The following is a 26,951-nucleotide window of genomic DNA, read 5'->3' on the forward strand; positions in this document are numbered from 1 at the left end:
TTGGACAGTCATCCTGAGGAACCTATTTCTCCCATCACACGACTCAAGATCGAGGATTCTGCTACAGACGAGGAATTCTAACTGCCAATCTCCAGTTAGGAACTGCAGCTTAACTCAGCTTTAATTCTTTACCTAAAAATTAGAAACTGGAGCACAGAAAAACTAAAATGGATATTAGTCTCTCTTCCCTTTGGTCAAATCATTTTTGTTAAAAAACATGAAATCAGGAATCATGAAAACTGAGATTGTAAAATCAGCCAAGGCTTGCAGTGGTCATTTTGAACAATGAGCTGTAATACATAATTATATATTAAGGAATCCAGAGCATATTGCAATTTCTTAACACAGATGTTTTCAGAGTCCAAATTCAAACTTTTCACATGAGGACTGTCACCTCAAATTCCTGTTGAATACTCAAAAAACCTGAAGAAAGCAGAAGAATCCACGTTAAGTGTTCTAAGATGACCAGATGTACAAAAAGACTTTCCTAATAACACTTCACATAACAAATTTATATATAGCAGATACACCAGAAGAATGCAAATATGAAGGAAAGTTCTAATGACAAATTAAGCTGAAACTCCTACATCATCCTACAAAAATTAGTCTTGACAAAGACATTTCTTTCAAAATGAATCATGCTATGAAATTAAATTCCCCTTAACATTTTTAGAAAAAAGCTTTATCAACTTTCTGAACTTTGCTCTGACAACTCAGTACTCCTCAAAATGAAGGCTTTTATATAAAGTAGGATCAATGGATGTGTGACTTGTTTACAGGTGAGTTTTACAAGCTTATCTGTGCTGATAAGAGGCATGAAGGATTTATTCCAAACTTGAATTGCACACCAAGTGCAATACCTGATCAATACAACTTTAAGAGCTGATCATATAGACATGGCTTTGGACAGAGGATACTAAGTCAGACAAGGCTGCACTATTAACATTTCTGCGTTATATACAAAATAGCTCAAAGAATCACAGAAAGCAACTAATGAGCAATGGCTTTAATGGAGGTTAAGAGTTCCTGTAAATAAAACTATTCTTGTAGTTTTCTCCTTAGAAAACTGCACAATTCCCAGCCTGCTCCAACAGGTTAATTATGCTACTCAGTTTCTAGCAAGAATAGAGTTCAGACATACTTACGTTTTTCCTTACTGCTGTTACTGTTATGTAAAAAATCCCCATCAGAACGCACTGTAGGAAAGTCATCTTCATCATCTTCTACCACTAATTTTAAGAGGAAATTAACGTCAGGAAAGAGAAAACCTTTTACTAAATTCTCTAGTAAGCAAGAAAAACTACAAGCATCTTCACAGCTTAGGAGCATTTCAAGCAATTTTTACAATTTACAGTTACTGACACCCTGTATTTATTTCTGAAGCCACTATCAATATTCTGGTCAGGAGCCATAAGGACTTTAATATTTACTCCATATCTGAAATCAGCCCTCAGGGTCAAGACAAGGTATCTCAGAGTTCTAACTGGATAAGCAAGGAGCCATAATTCATCAGCTATCTGCTCTTCTTCTGTAGAGTTTGGGAAAAAAAGTAGAATTGTACTTATTATCTGCTTAACTGCCAGTGCAAACTGACAGATGAATAGAAATGCGTCGGGAGAATACACAAATATGACAACAAGCTGTGTTCTGAGGAAGGAAGAAAAAAGAGAAACACGGGCATCCTCTATGAAGTCTGTAAGGATTTCAAACAGGTGCAGCTGCATTGATTGGAGCTAGTGTACTACACAGCCCAGGAGGTTTGGCCTTATGAAAGAATGCATCCTAGTGATTAATATATCCTATTGGTTTGTCACAAAAACAGCAAGAGGTACAGCAGTGAACTAACTTCTGTTCATTTTTTGGGTTTAAGCAGGTACCCTTCGGTAAAATCAAGTGGTTAAAAGAATATCATTTCAGTAAGGCTGGCAACAATAGTTTAGTAAGCAGATGTTCATGGAAATTCAACTTCTAAAATGAAAGCAGCTACCTCTGTTGCTGTGGAAATACCTCTGGCTGCTTATTTTGCTAAGTAGTAAGTTGAAGGTACTTATCTGTACATGAGATCATACTATCTCAATGGCTATTGTTTACTGGGTAACAAGTTAAGATTCTACAGAGTTAGTATTTTTCAATCAGACTTTTACCTTTATCCCTCTGGAGTTCATCTTTGGAAACTGCGTCTGCACAAGCATCAAAATATTTCTGCAAAGTATCAACTTGTCTACACAAGATGTCTCTGAAGGTTTCCATTTCTGCAAGCTTCTCACGTAAGCTATGACCCTTCTGAAAATACAAGAAAATGGGAGCCATGAATGCTTCTATATAATTAGCATTCTATATATGCTTCTATATAATTAGTTTGATGCCTAAGTAAAAAATTAAAAAGTGTAGCTTTTCCCCAACTGTGAGGAACAAGTTCTTCAGATACACTAAAGCTTTGAAATACTATCAGCATTCAATTAGCATTAAAAACGTACAAAAGTGAATACAAGTGTACTCATTTTGTCCACTGGTCTTATTTTTTCCCTCCTAACTGCATCTGCTACTTCAGAGATGATACAAAAGCTGGCAGAGATCCTGCAGGCTATCACATTTATACCAGTTTATCTAAAAGCAGTCAGCTCCAGCCTAAGATCTTTGTTACAGAGACCAATATTTTCCTCCTTTTTGCACTGCTTCTCCACTGCTCATTTGCCAGAAGTACAGCCTGCCCGAGCTCAAGTGTTAAATATTTATATGCACTGAAACAAAGGAGAGCCATCATTCGACAGCTAGTATTAATCACATTTGTTGAGTCAAGGAATCAGCACTCTTTCAGTCATAAGCCCTGCTATTTGCAGGAACACAGTAGGTTAATTCCTCCCACAGGCTTGATTTTCTTGCCATTGGAAGTGACACCAGTTTAAAAGGCACAACTGCAAAGGCATGTGAAAGCTTCTTGTATCACCTGTCCAACATCACATGCTGAATTACTAACATTTACAGTAAATCAAAGGTCTGGTTTACTGGTTTCATATTTTGATAACTGCAAGTCTTCACACATTTTATTTCCTTTTTAGCTACGTAAATATCTTATTTACACATCAATACTATGAAAATATTAGTCACTAACCTTGAACGAAGAGGTGGATGTTGCGGAGTACCCACTTGCTCCAGAAACAAGAGAAACCATGGATCCATGTCGTCGTAAACTTGACTCTGATCCATAGCCGGACTCGGTCTAAAATAAAATCCAAAAATACCAAACTAGAATGCTAGGCTTTTATGAGAGAAATCATGAAAACAGGATTAATGGCATTTCCTCTAAAACAGAGGCATTCCTTCCAGGAAGTGTCAGGGACTTAGCATTGCAAATTTAAAACTATTGTTCATGTAGCACCTCTAAAGTTACTATGAACCCACACTTTTCGATACTGTAATGAACTGGAGAAAATGCTTATCCACAATCTACTATGCCCTCCCTAAAGGAGGAAGCAACAAATAAAGCCTTAAAAAAAGATAGTTTAGAGGGATTATGGACAGCTAAAGGATAATTTTACCGGGCATCCCAAGGAACTACAGCCCTCTATAACTAATCAAAGGATTAATATCATTCCAGTTTGAAACAAAATAGCCAGAGGCAACCCTTCTGTCATTCAAATTTTGCCACATCATTGCAGCACTTTAAGAGCAGCAAAGAAGTCTGTTTCCAGACTTCAACACTGTCTGTACTAAACTTGAATTGTTTTGATAACGAAGAGTCTATAAAACTACACAAAGCAATGTTTAATTCTTAAAGCAATTATACAGACATCAAAAATATATCTCACTATTAAAATAGTACCAAAAAGTTTTAAAAATAGTGTTTGATAATTTTTTTCTGTAAATGAAATCACATAAATGGATATTTAGGAACTGGAAGAAAAAGGTTTCCCTAGAGGTTAATATGATTGGTTTATGCAGAGGCAAGAAAAAAAAGCTCTGGAAGAGAATGCAAAGAGCAGCGTTGTGAACCATCTCTGACATTCTGTTAACATGAGTTGTGTCAAGTAGTCAGGGATAGCATTGTGAAGACCTTTAATAGGAATAAAATTCTGTAGTAACAGAGAAATTCCAAAAAAAGGAGATACTGATTGGTATGGAAAAAGGAAAAAGCACCAATTAAATTCTAGCCTTTGAACTTCTGGAAAAACTGGAAGCAGCATAGGGTTCAGATATAGAAAAGTCCTGAAAAAAAAAATAAGATGCAAAAGAACTTGGAAAGTATTAATAGCAAGAAGAAAGGAGAAAACCAGTTGTTTCAAGCGCCGGCTGAAGCAGGACTACTTGGACAATGCTGGGGCACGTGGGGCAATATGTATGTTTGGCTATAAAAAAGCAGTACAGAAACACAACATTGAAGAAGCAAAGATGTGACCGAAAAGAATCACAGGAGTCCTGAAATATTCCACATGATACCTGAATGAATAAGAATGAATGAGATTATAGAGCAGAAACAAGCAAGGAGGAGCAAAAACTCTGTTTCTCTCTGGCCTGAAGACTGAGGCAGAAGAAAATGCTGAGCAAACAATGTCTTGAGTGTCTTTAAAGAACAGCATGGAAATCAAAAGTAGAAGTTGCAAACGTGAACACAATAAAGAAACAGAAATGTGGTTAAAGGTATTTCAAGTCTTGGAGGAAGAAGGCAAAGTGATTATTTTGCAAAATACATAGGATAAATTTAGAAAAGTCTTTTTTCAAAAAAATGGAACTAGTCATGTCAGTTTCATGGCTTATTTCAACAAAAAAATATAGAAGCAAAACTCATTTCAAACGGGAAAAAATGAAACTTCAGTTTACTGGCAGCATAGGGTAAATTAAATGCAAGAGGCAGTTTCCTTATTAAGTTATACTCCTGTAGACACATTTACTGGTTTCTACTATAAATTATGTTCCAAACTGTCACAGTGCAGCCACAAGGATGCTAAATTTTTCTTTTAGAACCTGTATTACTGCATTATACATATTGGAAGAGATATTTTGGAAAAATATTCACAGTGAATACAGGTGTCTTTTGGATTGTCAGTTCAATTACTAAGCAGCATAACTTTGTACCATATTGGGATACTGGACCGTGTTTTGAACTGAAGACCTTCAAAGGCCTGGAAAATGAAAGCCAAGTATATATGAGGATTAAATGGGCAATTAAGAACTTCAGGCACATGATACCGGTATTTTTCTTCAAAAAGTGATTTTGAACATCAGTATCAAGAAAACATTTAGAAATGTTTTAAAGCCTAGGAGCATCATAAAATGTTTCTGCCAGTTTAGACTTCTAAGTTGAAGTCTAAACAAGAATGAACTGTTTATTGGGCTTGCCAGTGTTTACTTCATCATATGCTATAAATATTCAGAAGTCACTGAATGTGGCTTTACTACAGTCATTTAGGAAGAATCCCCTTATGTTTTCTGCATGAGTTGGATGAGCTAGACTCATGAGCTAGCTCATGATTTCACGAGCAGATAATTTTAAATAGCAGTCAAAATAACCATGGTGTTAAGGTGTAAGCATTTCACATATCTATAACTGTATATAACTATCTCCTGATTGGTTTTTTTTCTTTGTTTTTCCTTCTCTTCTCCTATCATAGTACATGAGCAGGACATGACTATTCAAAGTCTAGATCTAAACTTAACAAGGTTTTTGAATGGACATATTTTTGAATATTCACAGTCATATCTGAGCAACAGGCAGTCTTCATTAGAAATAGAATGCCTTATGAATTACATTCTGCGTTTCATCCATTTCTTCCAATATTAACCTTACACAATTACTTAATTCAGAAAAAAGAGCCTTCTACCTATATTTAAATTTTTAAGAGATACCTTTTTAGCAGTACATGCATTCACTTGTGTTTGTGATTAACAGTTCTGTGAAATAGGTTTTCCATGATTCAAAATTGCTCGAGGCAGTGACCTATCAGCTTGCAAAAATCAACAGAGAAGCTGCTACACCAAAAAGCATTGAGGCAATGTTAACTATTTGTAACTAAGCAGCAAGCGTGACAGAGCGAGCAGCACACAGGGTGACTCTCAAGCATGCAAACGTGCAGACCATGCTCAAAGTGCCTCACACAGGACTGTGCTTTAACAAGCAGCAGGAGGAGAAAAACAAAATAAAGTTAGATGAAGAATCCCCATGGATCAAGGAGGAGGGGCAAAGGCGGAGCGCTGCTGTAAGCCCCACATGCCCGTGCCAAGCCTGGCCCCACCATGGCGCTAGCGCAGCAGCTCAGCCAGGGCAGGTCGGCGCCGCGCTTGCGTCGCGCCGCGCACAGCATCGGCGGCCGCAGGAACGCGCAGCTGCTCTCGGACGAGGAGGGCTGGCAGCAGCTGCTGCCCTTCATGGGGCTTGGAGAGGCGCGGGGCTCAAGCTGGAAAAGAGGGTAGGGTCCGTGTGATGGAAGCCGGCGGGTGGTCGCTGCTGGAAAGGGAAGCTCGGAAGCGGCGCCAGCCCAAAGCCTTAAGCGCTAGTGCCGACCGCCATGCCCGTCGGCCGGGTGCAGGTCCTTGGGATCCCATGCGGATGCGGTCGCCTCAGGGCTGCGCTCGGGGCCGCGCGGGGAGCGCGCTGCAACACCTTCAGCTTCTACGCTGCTGCACCAAATCCCTTAATCCTTTCAAAAGGCTTTTCCACTACGACAGATGAGAGCAAAGAGCCTCACGATCCATGGGCTTCATGGGATGCTTCGCTGGAGCAGGGGCTGGTATCAGCAGCAAGGCGGGCCCTCAGGAAAGCTGCTCTCAGTAAAACAGCGAGAGTGTTTGCAGCATCATATTGCAGATCTCCATTGCAGCGCACACTGAGCCGCCAGTTAAGGATATCCTGAAGTGGGTCAGTAATACTCTGGAGTAAAGCACGGGCTCATGGGAAAGCTCTCCCACTTAAAAAAAAATCTCTCATATCTCCAAGAATTCTTCTGATTATGTCTCGATTCAATGCCCGGTTAAGTGCTTCAATGCACATGTTTGTCCATCTTGACGAACCTTTCCAGCCTGTGCTATAAATTATTTATTATTTTACATAACACACAAGCAGCAGGCAGCTCCTCCCTCCAAGACATACGGTCCACCCTAGGAGGTGCCACAACAGACAGCAGGACGCAGGGATTCTAATCACGTTCTCGGCAGGAGCTGGGAAAACCCTCCTGCTGCCACTCACCACACTAAAAAAACCCCTTGAAATCAATCCACAACACAGCATCAAAACAAGACTGTAGCAGAACAAAACAAATAAACAAATCTGGGGCACTCTGGAAGGTACTATGGAAAACTTAGCAGGGACTAAGCAGGAGAGGTCTAACACCCCATGCTCCAAGGGGTTTTTGGACACAGAATTATGTATTTGAAGGAGTGGGTAATGCTGGAGTGAGGCTCTCTATGGATAGCTGCAGAGTGAGCAGAGCATCCCGCACAAATGAGGCGGTCCAGGACTCACTTATCCTGACTGAAGTTAAAGCAGACACTGACCCAGGTCTGTAGGTCTGCCCTGGCCGTTGTTCTACATGGTTTGAAAATGCAAGTGTTCAGTTCCCAAACAAACAGAGGGGTCATTAATCAGCAGGAGGCAGAGGAGAACAGCACGATCCGGGTCACAGCAGTTGGACCATGTTCCCCGCTTGCATGTGGCCCTCCCAAGCAGGGGGCTAAGGCTCTCAGGAACCAAACAAGGTAAAAAAGTTCCAACACGCCCTTTCTTCACAGGCATAAAAAAAAAAAGTAAAGAAACTAGGCATATTTGCTTTTCTACAATGGTAAAGACTGCAATTCCATAGGAAGTGTACATTTTATAGAAGGAACAATTGGCATTTTGAATCAAAAAGTATGTGTAATAAGACAACAGATAAACAATTGAGACTAACAGTGCAGCAGAGATTACCAACTGTTACTCTCACTTGTCAAAGTAACAGAACTAAACAGTTGGATTACTTTGAAGTAAAGAGTTGGGAGACCTTATGCTGCATATGCTCTTGGTACGTCACCGTGTGTCCCCTCCAGACAGTGGGCGTCTCGAATGGCTGCACAAGCCTGCGTGGGGCACTGCTGAATAAGCCCTGAAAACACAACCTGCTCGCTAGAGAAAGGAGGAGGTGCGAGAAGCAGGACCAATACAGGGTGTTGCTACAAGAAAAACACAGGTTGGCGGAGCAGAGCTCCAGGGGCAGGAGGGCAGGATCTACCTACAAAGTGACTGGTTTCATGTTCCTTACCTCCTTAGTTCACAGCCATGTTTAAATATACGGATGCATACCATTTTCCCCAAGACTTCCAACAGTCAGGACAGGAAGACTGTATTCATCTAATATGACTCTGCAACTTTAAACCTCTTTATTCCACTGTTCATTGAATACTTGTGATCTACGCTAGCTGAACAGGGAGGGAGAACCACTTCCCAAAGCCCCTAAGGGCCCCGATGCTGAGTGCAAAGACACCCAGGAGCCTGCAAGGAACCACAGGGACAGAATGCCGCTGAAATCCTGCTCCAGGGAATTGGCAAGCTCTAGGGAAAATGTATGCTTTACAGAAGGTAAATCTTTCCTCAACCAAGGCTCCAAAACCAAGGTGACATTATCTACTTTTACAGACTGACTTAGTAAGGAAACTAAGCAGCTTGCACTGATGTGCTAGTCTCAGCTCCCAGTATACCAAACTTTCAATTTGCCTCAAGGCTTTGAAAACCAGAATAGGTCACTACAGATTTTCAAGAATAAGCTCACTGAAATCCATGCAGCTTAATCTTGGCTTAAGGGTAGTCCAACTACATCCTTAAAAGAGAGAACAGCGGTGATCATAACTGGAGGCATTAGGCAGATAGCTCTCCCTTTTAAATAGGCATATTAAATGATCTTTAATGGCTATACTATTACAGCACTTTGGTATAAAATTTGAGGGAGGCGAGCAAGGGGACGCACAAGTGGTAGCAGGAGGCGAGCCTGGCCTGGTGGCATTCCTGGACGCCTTGCTGCACATGCCCACCAGGCCGAAGTCCCGTCCGTGAGAAGCGCTTCCCGGTGCGGGAAGCTCGGGGCGGGAGCGCGGGGGCCTCGCTCCAGCGCGGGCGACGTCCTTCCCCGCACGGGGCGGCCGCGGCCCGGCAGGCATCGCGAGCCGCCCAGCTCCAACGCCGCGACACGCGGGCACCTCCCAACAGCCACCAGCACAACCAGCGCTTCCCAGTGGAAAAGAAGGGTCCCTCGCCTGTTCACCTCCTTCAATTAATAGTTACCCTGTTGCTGCTGCACAGAAACAGGTTGTTTTCCTCCCCTGTTCAGCCCTTACGCACCCACCTGGCCAGCAGAGTCAAAGTCTCTGTGAAATGTTGTGTGCTCCAGGGTATGCAACAGGCAGCAAGCACTGGAGGCAGAAGTTGGAATTGGCAAGGACAAAGAGTTTTTATAATGGAAGATTTAAGAAAAAAAATAATCCTACGACTGAAGAACAATCATTAAAACACACTATCCATTTTAAATTAGAATTTTACAACAGTAATGTGAAGAAAGGGGAGAAAAAAAGTGTTAGACATTAAATACAGTGCTTGCTTTGCATCTCAAATCCCACCCAATTTAATACACCCTTCTTGGCTTTCAAGATCTATTCCCTCCTCTTCCAATTTTCTTCTTGCTACAGCTGTTTAAGCAGCTCAAAATCTGCCTCACTCGAAACTCTCCCCAAATACCAACGATGTCTCACTTCACTCATAAGATCAAACAGTAACAAAAGGGTCACATGAAATAAGGTATCCCCTGGCCATATAATAATAAAGTTCTGGAAGATTAACTGCATTAAAAAGGTAGTTCAGCATGACGAGCAAAAGGCATTTGTACTGTAGGAAGAATTCATAAGATCTTAAGTCACCCAATGCACAACAGACATACCTATGTTATGGCAGAATTTAAAAAAAATACAATGAAAACATTAATTGGTTTATGAAGCCCAACTCTATAGTGTCAGGTTCATCTGTGGGCCCAGAGCAAGTCTGGCATTCTGAGTTTATCATGATCAAATGATAAATCAACATCAAGTGTTCCGACATAACACAGCTCCAGAGGCAGAAAGGCAAGCATTGGCCTGTGCTACAGCTCTCCCTTCATAAGGCTCCCAGCACTTGACAGACAAGCTTGGTCTTTGCTAAAACTGAGTATGGCCGAGCTTCAATGAGGGGCCCCATCTGGGTACCAAAGAGAAGAAAATTCAGATCACCTCCAAAAAGCAACTGCCCATCTGAAGCCGAGGGGCTTCCCGTTATGAAATATCCCCCAACACACTGCATTTTAACAGCTCCCAACTGAGCGAATCCCATTTCCACAGATCCTTTATTCCTGCGGGATTACGTATCCACACGAATAAGTATTTTAAAAGATACTAGGCAATGAACCCTCCCAGTCAATATACTGGGTGACCACTAGAGGGAAATAAAAAACAGGAAAACGAGCACGTCCAAAGGTTACTAGTGGTCAAAGCCCAAAAGTAACCCTTATCCTGTTGCTGCTTCAGTCCCTCTGCGCATAAACCTTCTCTTGGCAGGGAATTAAAAACAGAGCAGTTGTACCTTTAGCCCCTTATAATTACATTTAAAACACGCTGCTGAAGGAGCACGAAGCTTTCTGTGCTGCATGCAAGTAGTAACAATAACATCTGTGAGTGAACGACAGTGAATTAGAAGTTGCACACAACATTTTAACAGCAATTAATGAAACTATGCTCAAATTATATCCCTGAATCATGCAGGTCATAACAGTGAACCAACAGCACATTAAATTCCCAGTTAAGATTGTCCAAATCTATCAGCACCAAGTTAAACACAGATAGGTGTTTGGGTACAGACCTCTTGCAACTTAAAAAAGCAATTTAAAATAATGTAGTTTAACTTTTTTCTTTTAAAAAAGAAAACTTTGTTTATGACCCACAGAAAACATTTCTGTCTCAAGTACTTATGCCTAAGTAGATCTCTTCCTCAAACACAACTGCTCAACCATTAGTCTGCAACTGTCAAACAGAGCTCGTCATAAAATAAGTTTTAAGTACAGCCAGACTAGCAGGCAGAGGATTTATGTACACCGTAGGCACTTAGTAGGTTTTGCACCAAGTCAGTTTTCTTCGTATACATATGAAAAGCATCAGAAAATTAAAAAGGCTTTGCTAAACCCTTTCAAAACAAGGGAGTCATGCAGGAGTGATACAGCCTTGTCTGTTTGAAATAACTCATTTCCCCCCACTCTATTAGTTTTAAGCAAGTTCAGGCAGTTATTTATACAGCTGCTTTATACAATGCAATTCTCAGAAATCGATAATCCTTGATAATTAAAAGTGTTATGTTGTCTACATAACACCAGCAGATAGATGTGTAACAATATGAAGTTCAGCTTCATCTACCAATACAAACACAGTCGCTTCCACTATGTTCACGCAGAAAGACACGGGCTGCTTTATTTGCCGAAAAGCACCCTCTCCACGCAAGGCAGGGGAAGGAGTGGCCTGAAGCAGCGCACAGGCCCTGCAGGGAGCTGCCCTTGGCAAACCCAGGAACCAAGGACACGGCCACCCACAGGGGCTGCTCTTCGGGCACCGGCGACTCGGCTTCTGAAACCCCCCAAACCAGCCCAAACTTGCCAGCCCCCCACGGAGCAGCAGATTCCTGCAGGACTCGGGATGAGAAAAAGCCACTCAGGGCTTGGTGCTGGGTGCCTCAAGCAGCAGTGTGACTGTCCCGCACGTGGCGGGAGGAGCGGCTACCGGCCGGGTGCTACCTGCTGTGCTCTGCCAAGCACCAGCAGCTGGTCTCTCTGGTTTCTCTCCATCGCTCGGTGAGAGGAGGCCGCAGCCTGCAGGTAAGCGGGGTGCTCCCTGCCCCTTCTGAACATCAGTGACATAACACAGGGGTCACTCTTTACATTCACACAGGTCTGCACAGAACCTTGTTCAAGCATGACTGTGTCAGAACAACCACCCTTCACCTACAGCTTCTCCATGCAAAAGTACAATCCACAGCCTAGGGCGGTAAAGCAAAAACTTACAGATTGGCCACGTAGCACAGGGATCTGTGCAGATAAGGCCTCTTTCAGGCATTTACGGACACTGAGGCTGGCAGTAAAGCACCTTTGCAGCCAGGGGAGGCACACGAGCTTTGCTCCCGTTGCAGCCTTAGGCCACAGATTGCAGGTCTCCTCCTCACGGGCGCACAGCCCAACACCTAACGTGTGATAATGGAACATGGGGTTTGCTCTGGGTGCAGAGGGAAACAGCGGCGCAGCCTCAGCAGCCGGCAGGAAGAGAGGCAGCCACGGGCTGAACGAGCTGCCCGGTGGCTGCGCTCACCCAGCACTGCTGGCAGGGAGCTCCGCGGCGGCAACCCTGGCCGCTGCTCCTGAGCGCCTAAAGCCCAACTGTAAGCCTATGGAGACCAATTAGATGCACTCAAACACCTTCAGTGCTGTACATTGATTCAATTAGGGGAAGTGTCATTTAATTAACTATTATGGTTTATCTTCACACTTTCCTTTTTTAAATCTCAAAATCAGAGAGGAAGAATACCGTTAAGTTTCTCAAAAATACCAATACTGCACCACAAGGCGTGGAATAGACTATTTCAGCAGCACTCCTACCCAGGTTAGCATATCTGGGGTCAGGTTTAAATAAGGACAGAAATAACAAGCTACACCTCAGAACAAACACAAGGACTACCATGAGACCGACTTTAATTAGAGGATTTATTTTTAACAAGTCTGACAATTTTCAGTTTCAAGGCCGTAAAAATCTGTTAAAGTTCAATACAGGAATGGAAAGTTCTTCTGATGTGAAGTAGAAAATACTGATAGGAACAAGGAACAAGTTTAAGTGTTAGAAAATAATGTGATTTACTGTACAGTTACAGACTAACTTGGGTTACAAAGAACCTCTAGTGCAACCTCCCATCCAGGTGTCCAATTCCTGCTCTTTTCAGGCCTCCAAACCATGAGAGACCATTTGGAGATTAATAGTTTACTTTTGAAATCAAAATGCTCATTATGAAACCCAACTGGAATAGACAGGCAGAGAGCCCTGCACTGGCTGAAGTGAATCAAGCTGCATTGTTTATAATTAATCAAGTGTGTTGGGCTGGAAGTGACTGAGAACCATAGCCGAGAACAGTTTCAACTGCAACTACTTATTAATAAAGCTCCAACTTACAGCAGCTGTTCAAACATGGAACCAAGAGCAGTGACAGGGTGCCAAGAGAGACAAACGAAGGATTTTTCTTTCCTGAAAGGGAAGTCTCCACAGTTTGGAAATGACAGCACTGTGCTCACTGCAGCATGTGCTTACAGGGTCAGCTCAAAGTGCTGATTCACAAGCTATCCCCCAAGTCTCCTCTGAGGAAGTGCCCCATGACCAGCAACAAAGTGTGCCTAGCGAATTTAGTAACACTACATGACAGGCAACACTGCGTGTATATTAAGAGCACCTGCTGATAGCAATGCTACAGTAATAGAATATGACGTGCAAGTGGAGTTTCTCTTTTTGAAAGAACATGTTTAAGTACAGTAACAAGTTTCTTTAAAAGACTAGTAGTTGAGCCATACATCTCACATCCCCCTGAAAGGAGAGCTTCTCTACAAGTACCAGCACTGTAAGGTAGATTAGGTCAGATTAAGTAGTATTTATCAGTTTAACAACCCTTCCTATACTTGCTTAAGCCAGCAATTTTCAAGTAGCACAGAAACACCTAGAAGTTATTCCAGATTACTGGAGAACAGAGACACCTCTCACTTGATCCCAACCCCACAAACCCAGCACAATGTCCACCTTCACAGCAATCAATACATAATATGTAAACACTGTGGGTTTAATATTAAACTTCCTCCTCCTGCTGCTGCCCTGACATTTAAGACAGATCATTTAAGACATACCAAAAACGCCGATTCCTCTGCAATGAGTCCATTCACCTACGTGACACTAAATGCTGAGCCAATTCCTATTTTGGAGCACTGTCTCTTTTTACAAGGACAAAGAGAAACATTTCACTTATTTTTCTGCTACATAACTGATATTCAAAGAACCACCTTAAAAGCTTCCAATTTGGGCCATGCAAAACTCAAACAAGCAGCAGAGCTCGACTCCTAGTCTTTTAATTTCTCTTTCCAAGGTCTCTCCCAGTTCTTTAGGATCCCATTAGCTCCTGCAGCTACCTATCCCCTAACCTGCCCAAGGGGGATGCAGGGGGGTGACAAAAGAGCCAAAAAGGCAGAGCCCAAGCACTCCACCCAAGGGGCTGGGCAGCACCTGCGCCCCACGGCCAGGGTGTAACCAGCTCTGCTCATGTCAGCCCAGCAGCAAGCCTGGCTTTCACGAGAGCTCAGTCCTTCACTCACTGGGAAAAAAGCCCTCAGTCTTTTCCAGAATGAAACGATGAGGACTCTAGTACTCTATGTGCTTCCATCTAATACTGTATGCGTTTCAGGCTACTAAGTTTCTGTTGAACTTGCTACACAGCACTGTGAGCCGATGAGTAATAATTCTGAGCAAACAGCAAGCAGATCCGTTTGGCAAGAGTCGACGTTCAGCAGTTTAACCACTCGCTACTTTCATATTGCAGCTCTTCACTTCCTTTTCTTCATAGGAAAAGCAGCACTTACTGATTTGAAGGGACACTTCCCCCTAAAATCAAGCCTGACTTAGGTCTCTTTTTTGGGAGGCAGGGGAAGCTGGAGAGGAGAGGTACCATCCCAAAAGTTGTCCCTGGCAGATGGCAACAAAGTTTTTCAAAGACTGCACCCACATTCCCATCAGTGCAACTCAAAGAGAGGACACACTATCCAAATCCACTGCAGTTTTCACAAAGTGAATCCACAGCAGACTCAAGTTCCCCATTAGAATCGTTTACAGCTGGGGGCTCAGGTTACCTCTGGCCCTGCCTGCTCTGCATTTAGTGCAGTAGCTTAATCCTGATCACACTGAACATTGAAATGAACATTTCATCATGGGGAAGAGCACAAAGATTATTTTGGGCACGTCCATCACCTTTCCTTAATTAGAATTACAATACTGTCCTCAGAAATACTGACCATCAGACTCGGACGGCTTAGCACTCGTGTCACGGCCTTCTGCACCATCTGATCTCGAGTTAACGCTTCCCAAAAGGTTGCCTTTCACATGGCACAGCATCCAGGAGGGAAAGCTTTGCCAATGTGTATTTTGGCACAGAGCTTTCAGATATTACCCTTCAGAATCAAAAACGGAGAGCTTCTGTGCAGGCAATATGTTTGGGTATTTGTCATATGCCATACCTGATACTTGCACTGCTACAACTAACAGAAGGAAGAATGAAGTGTGCTGGACTAAGAAGCTGCAGCTGTCACAACAGAAGAGAGGTCACCATTCTAAACACAGGAACAAAAATACTTTCACCGAGATAAATGAACAAAATTTGGAACAGTGATTTTTGCTCAAGAACCATAAAAAAAATGTTCCAATGACAATCTTTTTATAGTACAAACCACTCAGGCAGATCTTTTACCTGAATTAAAGTTTGCACCTTAATCTGAACTGCATTGCATCTGATTATAAATATTTCAAGCAAAAAATCACCAAGTGAAGCTATGGACTAAAATCCATATATAGAAAAGAAACATTTCAAAATCTACATCCTATTTTTGTTTTCTAGCTTGGAAACATATCAGCACATATTAAAGTGAATAAAATATTTTAGTGTTTATAGAATTTGACTCCATTAGCCTGCCAAAGCCAAAGGATTCTTCACTGTCCGACCAAGATCTATACAAGTACAGCTAATGCAGTAGAGAATAAGCTTGGGTTGTGAAGATACCATAATAAATGATTTTTCAAGCTACTCGGTTCTGATGCCAAACCAACGTGTATTTCAGTGTTTAAGAAAGAGCAAGATTAAAAAAAGGAACTTATTTTTGTGTAAATTATCTAGAAGGTTCTCAGAGTTGCGTGTCAAGTCCTTCACTCCTGCTGTCAGGTCCATCTAAGCAAAGGTCAGGCACCAGCTTCCATCTGACCTCCTCATCTAGCAGGAGGAGAGAGAGAAGTTTCCTATGGATGTGCCTCCCTCACAACCACGCTGTTTTGCGGCAAGTTTGACCGAACACTTCACGAGAACACAGGGCTGCTGCTTAGGCATAAACTATTTCCTCATTTGGTTAACTGAGGGTCTCGTCCCTGGCCTCAGTTTTCTCCTCCCCAGTTTGCAGAGATTAAGAAATACTGTAGATGCTGCAAAATACCCAAAACATGTAATCTGGTAAATACTCGGGAACCTCAGCACGGGAAAAGGCTAATGCAATCAAAAGCAGAACAAAAAAAAGCAGCAAATTCTGACAGAATTTTTATGCTTAAACATTGGATGTTTTACATTTCTAAGCTACCAGCTGCTCATTAATATTGCTAAGCAGTAAGTTTTTCTAAGCCTGCTCATGCTCAAATTTAATACAAAGTTCATTTTAAATCAGTGTTTCCTCTGTTCAGAGCACAATGAGACATAGTTGCAAAGTTTCATTCTTTCTTTCATACTCTAAAGATAAACAACCTTGTGACACGCTGCAGGAAGTCTCACAAACACACTGTTGTTAGCAAACAGCTTCAGCAGCCTACTAGGACTACCTACCCCCTCAGCAAGCTACAAAGAGCCTCAAATAAAACCAAAAATAAGCCCTCTATATACCAATAGACTGAAGTTGATCAAAATGACTTGTTAGTACAAAAATAAAATTAGTTTCTCTTTTTTTTTTTTATTCTACCAATAATAGTTTTTTCAAGAGACTTTTGTATTAGTAACCTGATCACAATCTTAAGTACTAGTAAACTGACTAGAAAAAGTCTTTTGGAAAAACCGAAATAAGCATATTTGGATCAAACTCTGCAGTGAAATGTGCTACTTTGTTTCCAAACAGAACAGTTCATCTTCTAGACTTAATCAAGCAAAGTTATTTAATTACAACTGGAGATTATTGAAGTGTTCTTATAACAAATTCCATGATAGATGAACCCGATGTTTCAGACTCAGTGTTTTGAAGCATCAATATTTTTGGCTACAAAAACGTATACAACTTCTCAACTGAGATACAGGATTAACTACTCCATTCAGAAAACATCTTATTGATATATATGAGAGAAACACACCCTCAGGGAAAAAAAAGTTAAAGTTAACCAGGAAAAAAACCCAAAAAAATCCGCACTAGATTTGGACATTTGTTTTCTCTGTAATTAAATCAAACAACTGCATGTAGCACTTTGCAAAGGTGTCAAATAATCATATTTCTGTGCATTTTAATAAGAAAAGTACCTCTAAGTTTGCTCAACCACACTACAATTGAAGTTATAAAACTTCCAATTATATACTTCAAATTATAAAAGCAATAGTAAAGATTGCCCTGGAAAAGAAAAGGCAAAGGATTCATGATTTGTCAAGGTTACTTTTAAAACATTTTTATCTTCAGGTTAAGCTTTTGCTACAAAGCAGTACCATCTGCTGCATGCTTTGTCTTGTATTGATCATGGCATTTAGTTACATACTACAAATAGAATGCTTTTAAATAATGTATTGCTTTAATATATTAGATGGTTTGACAATTTATTTGTGAGGTGCCAGACCACTCTGCTCTTTTAAAGAATGCAAACTACTGCTATGCCTTCAACCGAGCAAGCAGCTCAGGATTAAAATAAATATATAGGAAACCTTGACGGGGAAGGAATAGCAGCTACAGAACTGCAATCAACAAAGACTGAAAGCCAGATTCTGAACCATGCAAGCCCAGTGTTACCATGCAGGAAGTGAGCTGAATTATTTCTTTTTTGTCACTTCAGCATACACAGAAGGAATTACTTCTACTTGCAGACATACTTTCAGCTTAGATAACACTCCAAAAGACTAAGCATGTTTTTTTAACAACAAGCAGAAAGATAAGTTTAACAAAAGCATGAAACAAGCACTTGTGACCCTCTCCTATCACTATCCTGATATCAGACTTCAGGCAAATACTGAAAGAGCTGCACAGGTTAAGTGGCCTCTAGAAATAAGTGGCTTCCGACTGTATTCCCCATGTGTGGAAACAGTGCAGGCTGATACATGTTTTTTTCCCCCCATCACCCTGCTCTTTTTTTTTTAGTCACTGATTTCTTGCAAAGTATAGAAGTATAATCGCTAAACTGAAATTAATATTTAAAGCAGAGTATCTTAAAAAAGGTCATAATTAATAACAATTCTTCAAAGACAATGCTAGAATCCATGCTGTTCTGCATTCATTAGCGAGCTGAGCAGAGGCTGAATGATACAATTAGAAGTTTACCAAGAGCATCCAACTAATCTAGATCTATATGTGCAAACAGACACCTCATGACAGTGACTGGGCACCGGGACAGGAGATAAGATGCGATGCTGATACATGCTAGCCGTCTTTTGTGATACCAAGACAATTCCAAATTTACATATGCAGCGATAAGCCTTAAGCTATCATCACACAATTCTTTCCCATCACAAATACATGGTTGAAGATTGTCAGCCCAGTGCTCAGCAGCAGCTGAGGACAGCCTTGCAAGACTCAAGAGCATCAGCAGGCCTTCCCTTTCAGGTGGCACACAGCACAATTTAATAGGATTTGTTGCCTCCTTCCCCTGCCTCCTCCCTTCTGGCACAGCGCAATGATTGAGTGCCCATTTCTGCTTAAGCTGGACTGTGTGTTAAATGCTGCAATTCATCAGGTAAATCACACAGACTTAATCTGAATTTCAGCCCAAGGTTAAGCAACCCGAGTTCAATGTCCCCACCACCTTACGCCTATAAAACAAAGGTCCTCAAGTGCCAGCTCTGAAGACATATATCCCAGCAACTTGCTCGGTGCATTGTCTCAAATCATTTCTTTCACATATTGCAAGAACATTTCAAGAACAAAGTGCAGCATTTTGATCTAAGGCAAAATTCAGTGTTTAACTTTAAAAAAAACTATTGTGTAGTTCAGTTCTATATGTTTTAAACATTAACTGTCTCAGTGAAGGCAAAATGCCAACCTGCAAGTTGACTAATATTTAATCAAGGAACTATTTTTCTAGCGAGCTATTATCAGAAGACAGCCTTTTAAGAACACTTAGTGCCAACAAAAGACAAAGCTTCCTAGTTATATATAGTACTTCTATAAGCAATGCTGGAAGGAGTTCAGTATAAAAATATTCAGCTACTTAGATATTTATCTATTGTTTGTATCCCTGTAACACTTGAAAGTCAAGCCCCTTACACCAGATAAAACATGAACAACCAAGTTCACTGGAAGAGACGAAGCATCATCAGGAAGTTGAACTCAAATGCTGATGAGACGGACTTAAACACGGGGACAAGAGCCAGTATCAGATACAGTAAAAGGAGCCAAAAGACCAAACAGATTAGCTTAAAAGCAGAGCGATAATCTAGGAGGACAAACTTTAAAGCTAACAGAGTTAACATCTAGAACAGAGAAGAAACAATTCAATATCCAGTGAGACAAGATGGACAAAGTCAAACCAAAACACATAAATAAAGAGCAAGTTTTTTTAAAAGGTAAAGAGAAGCTCAAGAAAGGGTCAAAGTTGTTAAATCTCACTTCTCTAAACCCTTATCTGTGAAGGACAGAAAGTCCACTTCTTGTGAATTTATTTAACATTGAAGTACAATGTCACTGCTTTTGTCAGGCATCCGTACTGTGAGTACTTTCAACAACAGTGCAAAGCCCTCCATAAGCACCACACTAAGTGAGAAATCAAGAAAAAAAACAAAAATCAAACCCAAAAACATACCTTGTGTTGCTCTATCGCATCTACCCACTGCTGTCTGTGTTCTGGGTCCTGAGCTCGGAGGTACCACACGCTATCATTCACACTAATATCAAATCTGCATTCATCAAAGTCATGGGGCTGTGAATGAAAAACGCAGTCAGAGTTAGTAATGAAAAATTTCACAGAACACTTCTTATGATAATATACAAAAATAATATAAAATATAGTAATTTAAAGACAACTCATGATCTTATCTGCCTTAACTAACTACTAGATTTTCAATTTTGTTTTCTACAGATGTCCAAAATAATGAACATAAACTTTCATAATGAAAAACACCAGTCTTCTGAAACAAGAAAGCTAAGTTAACACATCTTAGATGAAAGGATACAAACATCATAACGAACAGCACCAGTATATAACAACAAGATTACAGCAAGGAAAAAAAGTCGCAGCATCTTCTGCCTCCATCTCCTATTTCTACCACCTAAAGACAGGTCTGTCAGATGATGGGAAGCAACTGGTAGCCCCCTCTCACACCACCACTCAAACACGCGTAGCTTTGAGTTCACACGGCTACCACACCAAAAAGTTTTCACTGATACTGCAGTGAAGCGAGTCAGGAAACAACAGGGGAGCAAGACGGCCATCCCATTTGCCTCGTGCCCAGACACTGTCAGTTCAAAATCTCGTCCTTAGCCAACATCCATTTTAAGGTCTAGCAAGATCTTTTTTTCCTCACCAAGAACTACTCTTAAAACAAACACAACGGCTGTACGAAGGTAACAGGCTCAAAAGTTATGGAAGATGGGGCAACTAGGAGAACCATGGATATGGATCCATAATATCAGAGACCATACAGCTTAAGAATTCATAAGAACTGTTCTACGATATGTTCATTAATACAGCATACAACTGAAACACTCCACAAGAGTCAAGTTAACAGCAAATCTGATCTGTTGCATCATGCAGGACTTGACCACGTCCATGAAACTTCTTTTCAAAGCACCCAGAATGACAAGTTACTTGCACACAGTACAGAGCTTTTCTTGTTTAGTATGCTGAGCAAATAAATAGGACAAAAGATGCCAGATAGCTAGGAAGAGGTTTAAGGAAAAGTACATGAAGTTCCTGCCCTCCCTCCAGCTTTGCATACTTGGGCAAATGTTCGAACTTTAAACTCCCCTCAGGAAAGTCAACAACTAGTCACATGACTCCAGATACTAATTACTTAATATCTGAGCACCATAACAGTTCAATTTTTAAAAGTTTTGAACACTGGTTATACACTGCTTCACTTGCACTCAATCACAGAACACAGGGATACAGCAGAAAAAGGCCTGGCCCTTGTTTCTTATTTGATCTTTATTCATTTCTGCATCAGCACTGTTTGATCTAGTTGAAGGTAACAAACCCATCTGCCTGATCAAGCTGTGAGGCCTACAGGCCTGTGCACAAGTCATCCCTCTATCAGGCCCTCCTTTGGCCATGTGATGGAGGATATACACAGAGCAGCCACAAAAAGAGATTTCCCTGGAAAACAAGTATGCAGATAGCCAAATAGTCCCTCCTGTGGCACTCCTCTTCCCACTGTTCCTGGTCTTCGGGAGGATTTCAAAGCAACCTCTCTGCCCTGTTGGATAGCCCTGACAAAACTCACCTACAATCCAGCAGTGTTAGTGAACTGCACTCCCAGGAACAACTAGTTCCAATGCTCAGCTCTGCTTGTCACCTCCAACCTGAACAGGATTTACTCTGATTTAAGATTATTACACATCTTTGTCCCGTTCAAAGGCAAGTTTATGTACTCCCTTTCTTGGCATAGCAGCTTTTAACATATGCCTCCCTTGGACACAGAGGAGAAATACTTTCCATGTGGCCTAGCTAAACCTTTCAAACACCTTTCTGGGCTGCACCTGGAACATGCACTGCTGCATTATTCAATAGAAGACAGGGAAGTTAGGAGGAGACTAAGCAACATATAAGAAAGTGTAGGGTTACATCGAGCTTGCTGTGCAAATTCTTATTACAGAAAAGCCAGTCTAACAGGTGGTCCTGTTAAACAAGTTACTTAAACAAAGCAATCTCCACTAACAATGTTTAATATTGCATCAAAAGCAAATTCTGTAAGCATGACACAGTTTGCTCTTGACAAATACACGTTACCTATTTACCATCTCACTTGCTATATATTTCTGGGTATTTTCCTGGCAACTTAAGTCAGTCTCATTAACTCATCTCCCTCCTTTTCTTCTGCCTGCTAAGAGGTAAGCTCTATGATAATCTCATCTTTCACTTCCAGCTAATTCTAAGGTCTCTGCTATGCATTTTACCAAGATCAAATAAAACATCAGAATCACATGCAACCTCTTCTTAGGCCAGGACAAGTCAAGTTACTGCCATTCAACTCTTTTCTCCCAACCTAGCATGGGTTCATACTTCACTGCGTTAATAACTTGGCAGATTGCTAAATGTGTGACGTCTTTGGTATCATCTGTTCTCCTCCTCTCCCCACTGAGCAGCAGGCAAACTCTTCAGTTTTGCACTTGCTGTAAATATGTCCTTACTGTTTTCTCTAGCTGAGAAAGAGAAGACCATGAAGTGTCTACCACCCTTTCTCATGTCTGTCCTTGATTCTGAATCCCTTCTCCTTACCTGTCTCCTTAACAGTGCTTTAAGCTTTTCCATTTGTTTTTCCTCTCCCCCTCCCCATGGCATCTTATATACCTCAGTTAATTTAGATCTCCCTTTCCTGAAGTTCACAATTTCTAGCCCAATACTCATCCTCCTTCCTGGCCTTGGAAGCAATTATGAAGTGACTTAGTTCTCAGTCAGACAGCTGACCAAAACACTGGAGGAACAAATAGGGATTTCCCCAAGGTAAAAAGCTAAGAACTTGTGTGGAGGCTAGAACGTGTCCTACTGCTCTGATCCCTTTAGAGCTAATCCAAAGCAAAGAATAGAATGTTTTATTACACAGGGAAGTAGAAAGCAAGTAGAAGTCACTGTCTACTCTCAGGTCCTAAAGCACGTTGGAGAACTTCAGCTGCTTTTTTTTCCTCCATCCCCCCAGCAGCCTCAAGCAGCACCCAGACATACAATAGTTGAGAGCAGACTGGGGAAAAGAGCCCAGTAGACCAACACAGAATGAGGGCCTCTGAAAACCTTGACAGAGTTTTCAAAACTGAGGTTGATGGACTGTCTTGTGGCTTGTGTATGCCAAAGGAACCTTTACAGCCACCATTTCAAAGAAAATACTTCAATCATAATTCCACACAAGAGGATTCTGCTTGCAGCACTGCACCAATCTGTAGGCCGTGCAGTCAGCAGTCATTTACAAGCAGCCTTTCTGCGTCCTTCCTATCTTCCAAGAGCCACCTGTAGAGAATTCTGCCAAAATACAGGCAACTGGAAGAATTCAACCTTCACAGACATTACTACGTAAAGCCAACTGATATTAGCTCCTAAGCAAGCCAGAACCGTTTACATGAAGAAACATTTACTTGGCTACAGTTACTGAGGAAGTCTGCAGCTAGCTCAGGTCTCATGAGTCATCAGCGAGAGCGTTGCCACAGAATCCTTCCTGCTGCACAGCTCTCGAGCGCGCGGCGCTCGTGAGACAGCCTCAGAGCACCTACTTGAAAACACCGGTTTAAGTGAATCACATACAGAGGGAGGTAAGTGTTTTCGTGCGATTTGCAAGTCTCCAGAATATCAGGAAGGAAAATACTTGAATGAAAAGTCTCTCGCTTGTCAGTCCGTCTGTCACACTGCTCCAAACGGCATCCTTGCCAGGGGGAAGACTGCCTTGATCCTTTGGAGAGGAAAGCCAGAGCAGTCCACAGCAGATCCAAGTCAACTCTGCACATCACCATTGTCAGCTAGGCCTGACACATTGTAGAACTGCAATTAATCTACAGTAAACTTGGCTTCAAATTTTTATTTTTCCTTTATTAAAAACATAGGAAATAGGGCACCAGGACACTAGGTATTAATGCTGAAAGAATAATCGCCATACTTCAATTCTCTCAGAGAAACAGCACAAACATGACAGTAGCGCTATGTTATCTCTACCAGCTCCAGAATTATTAACAGAATACATATACTGCTATAAATATATCTGCGGCTTGCAACACACCAGTATTACATACTACAACAACAGATATAAGCCTGATAACAGCACCTACTACCCCCTAAATTTTCATGTGCTTTGTTTTTTCATTTTGCAAAGGCTATTTTTCAAATAAGATCTAAAACGAAAACTATTTAGCATATCTGCAGCTCTTGATTTTGCTCACAGCAAACAGCACAACCTGTTCACCTGCTGAATCTACTTCTTGGTCTTTTACTATACTCGAGAATAAGGTTCAGGCAAGTTTGGAAACTCATCCTTCTTGAAGTCAGATTACAGAAGGCTTCCTAATGTTAGCCTTGGTGTTCATCCTACTACAGGAAATGCATTATTTGCTTTCTGTGGTTTGACTTAGCTGGAAGATCTCATAAAAGAATGATATTCATAGACAAAAAATTCACAATCAAAATAATACAATATTAAAGGGAATTATCCTTAAATATTCTCTCTGAAAACCTCTCAGCTTTCAGCTACTAAAAAACTTTAGTGGTAAAACCACTTTTTTATTTTCTTCTTTAATATTTACATATCTAAGCACATTAGCAAAACATTCCTCACTTTTTCCCTATAGACTTAATGATAGTTTCAGTCCAAAAAAAAGTTAAAAAGTTACATAACTGAAAATTAAGAACTTAAATACAATTTTTTCCTATTCAAACCAGGCTTTTCTCAAGTCACCTAAGCTTTTATGCCTTAAATGAGTAAGCTCAGATTAAGCACGTAGAGCTCTTCACTCAAATTCAGAAATCTCCACCATCTTCCCAAGTTTCCAAAATGAACACCAAAAGGTCAGCCCAGTACGAAATGTTTCAGAGAAGAAGGGGTAGAGAGGTATGTGTAGCATCAGAACATATGAAGCTGAAGCATCGATCAGCTGAAGTTGCTTTGGAAAGAGTCAAGCTCGAGATTAGGTTTGTGTTCATATATCTTTGCGGGAACCTCCTCACACCAGGCAGTGGGAAATGCAGAGCAAGGCAGGAAAACGTGTGTCTGGTAGGTAGGCAGCAGCAGCCACGTGCTCAACAGTGAAGGTCTAACATCTTGTATGATGAGCTGCACTACTAGGATGTGGGAAAGCCTTAAATAGCAGCTACTTGATACAACAGGAAAAACGGGAAGCTAGCGGAAACAATGCAAAGTGACAGATAACAAAAGAAAGTTCTGACTCGGACATGCCTAGTGCCTGCAAAAACAACGATGAGCAGCACACACTGAAACCTAAAATATTACATTACTTGAGAAGTGAGGCAAACAAGATTAGTATCTGGAAACAAATACAGAAAACATGTGAAGCCAGAAAGGAACAAAGCTATAGGAACATTTTCTACAGACTTGTATCTAGGCTCCAACAAAAAACTAGAGTTAGAAAGATTGCTTTAACATTTTCATTTTCAGTAGCTATCATGAAAACTGCACTTAAATGCTCAAGGAAAAGTGTTTTGATTTGCAAGAGATGTGATTATTCATCTAGAAAAAGGTGAGAAACTTTAGCCCAGTTTCAAAAAGCACACATCTTAAAATACTTTGTGAAGCATTTTGTACATGCAAAACTGCAGAGAAATTATGTCCCCTCCCTTCCCAATTTAAAATGACTGAAAACATGCTAACTTGTGAAAAAGCACTATCAGAAGATACTGAGATGAGATAGCCTCAAATAGATAAAAACTGCGTTTGATATGGTAAATAGTGCTTTCCTAATGTTCCAACACAGGCAGAGAAAAACAAAAAAGAAATGTTTTTTTGCACACCCGGAGGGGTTTGGGTACATAACAAATTTTATAAAACTTTTTTTACTAATTGGTATTTTATCCAATTATTGCATTGTTAATAATGTGCACTGTGGAGTTACGTATATCATACTTTTTCTAAACGTTGACACACCTTCCTTGTTATTCTCAACTGCCCATTGAAAAACCAATGAGTTGTGATAACAAGATCTAAACTATAACAAACATGTGAAATCAGTTAAGCTTTGATCAAAGAAATGGATGGCCAGGCACTGAGTCATTACAAGCAGTGAGGGCCTAAACACTGAATCCTTGTAGAATGGTGTGTGCACATAGCCACTGCCTCAAGGGATCTAATAGTTAACTACAGATCTCCATTTAGTTTCTGCGTAGGGTTAGTGATGGGGCATTAACAGGTTTATATAGAGACTAAGAGAAATATGACCAATGGGTCTGCCCTGAAGACCTCTATATCTCTAACATGAAAACAACTATGGAAAACAAGAATTATGTAGAGCTACACCTTTTAAAGCACTACTTGTGCATTAACGGGGTAGAGCTACACCTTTTAAAGCCCTACTTGTGCATTAACTGACTGTTTTAGAGTTCTTTGCATGTACTGCTGCGTGCCATGGAAGATCCAGAAGCTGAACCTGAACAACTAGGAGCACTGGAAGTCCTGAACAACGAGGAGCACTTCAAGAGCACAATGATGCAAGACCAAACTGAATATCTACCCTAAGAGGAAAAAAACATGTTTCACAGCAATGGCCCTGGTGCCTTGAGCCAGCATCCTGGATTCAGGCTCATGGCAACAGGAGTGGCAAACTCCTATGTCAAAGCAAGGGGAGCTGCTTCACCATGAGAACGGAAGCACATTAAGCAAACCTGAAAATTAGCTTGTTTGGACAAAACGTGTGCCCCAAAATACAACCATAAAACCATTTCTGTAAAGACAGTTCTGCCATTACCACTTACAGGCCACAGGCCTTAGGCTAACTGTGCAAGTCCCCAGGTCTGGGCTATTAGCCCTGTTATCAACTCGTTCTGAAAACTTGCTCTGTGAACCAGTTTAGTACCAGGTGTCTCTTGTTACAGCGTACAGTCTAAGCCCAAGATAACAGCAAAAGCCTTGAAAACATGGGCACAGGCCAAAAGCAGGAATGTAAATAACACTGATTGTCACCTCCTAGTCAGGGACAACACGCAACTGCTCCCAGGAACAGGGTGGAGAAAGGAGTGGGGGGGAACAAAAACACCCCACGTGCAGCCAAGCAACCTACCTGCTGCAGCCTGGGAAAGCAGCACTGACCAGCACCACGCACAGCTCA

At 41.3% G+C, this 26,951-nt stretch overlaps 1 protein-coding gene across 2 annotated transcripts in view; it reads right to left on the reverse strand.

Annotated features, from left to right (window-relative positions):
- The window catches only part of COL4A3BP (collagen type IV alpha 3 binding protein), a 59,575-nt gene that overhangs the window by 23,186 nt on the left and 9,438 nt on the right, over nucleotides 1-26,951 (reverse strand). For both annotated transcript variants that reach the window (XM_026036477.1, XM_026036472.1), the window contains exons 3-6: nucleotides 19,783-19,899; nucleotides 3,113-3,220; nucleotides 2,145-2,283; nucleotides 1,146-1,229 (exon numbers count right to left, since the gene is read on the reverse strand). In XM_026036477.1, coding sequence (XP_025892262.1) covers nucleotides 1,146-1,229; nucleotides 2,145-2,283; nucleotides 3,113-3,220; nucleotides 19,783-19,899 — 448 coding nt within the window. The remainder of the gene's footprint in view (nucleotides 1-1,145; nucleotides 1,230-2,144; nucleotides 2,284-3,112; nucleotides 3,221-19,782; nucleotides 19,900-26,951) is intronic.

This window comes from Nothoprocta perdicaria, unplaced genomic scaffold (assembly GCF_003342845.1).
Source record: "Nothoprocta perdicaria isolate Ctin4 unplaced genomic scaffold, notPer1 scaffold_1, whole genome shotgun sequence".
Taxonomy (NCBI): Eukaryota; Metazoa; Chordata; class Aves; order Tinamiformes; family Tinamidae; genus Nothoprocta; species Nothoprocta perdicaria.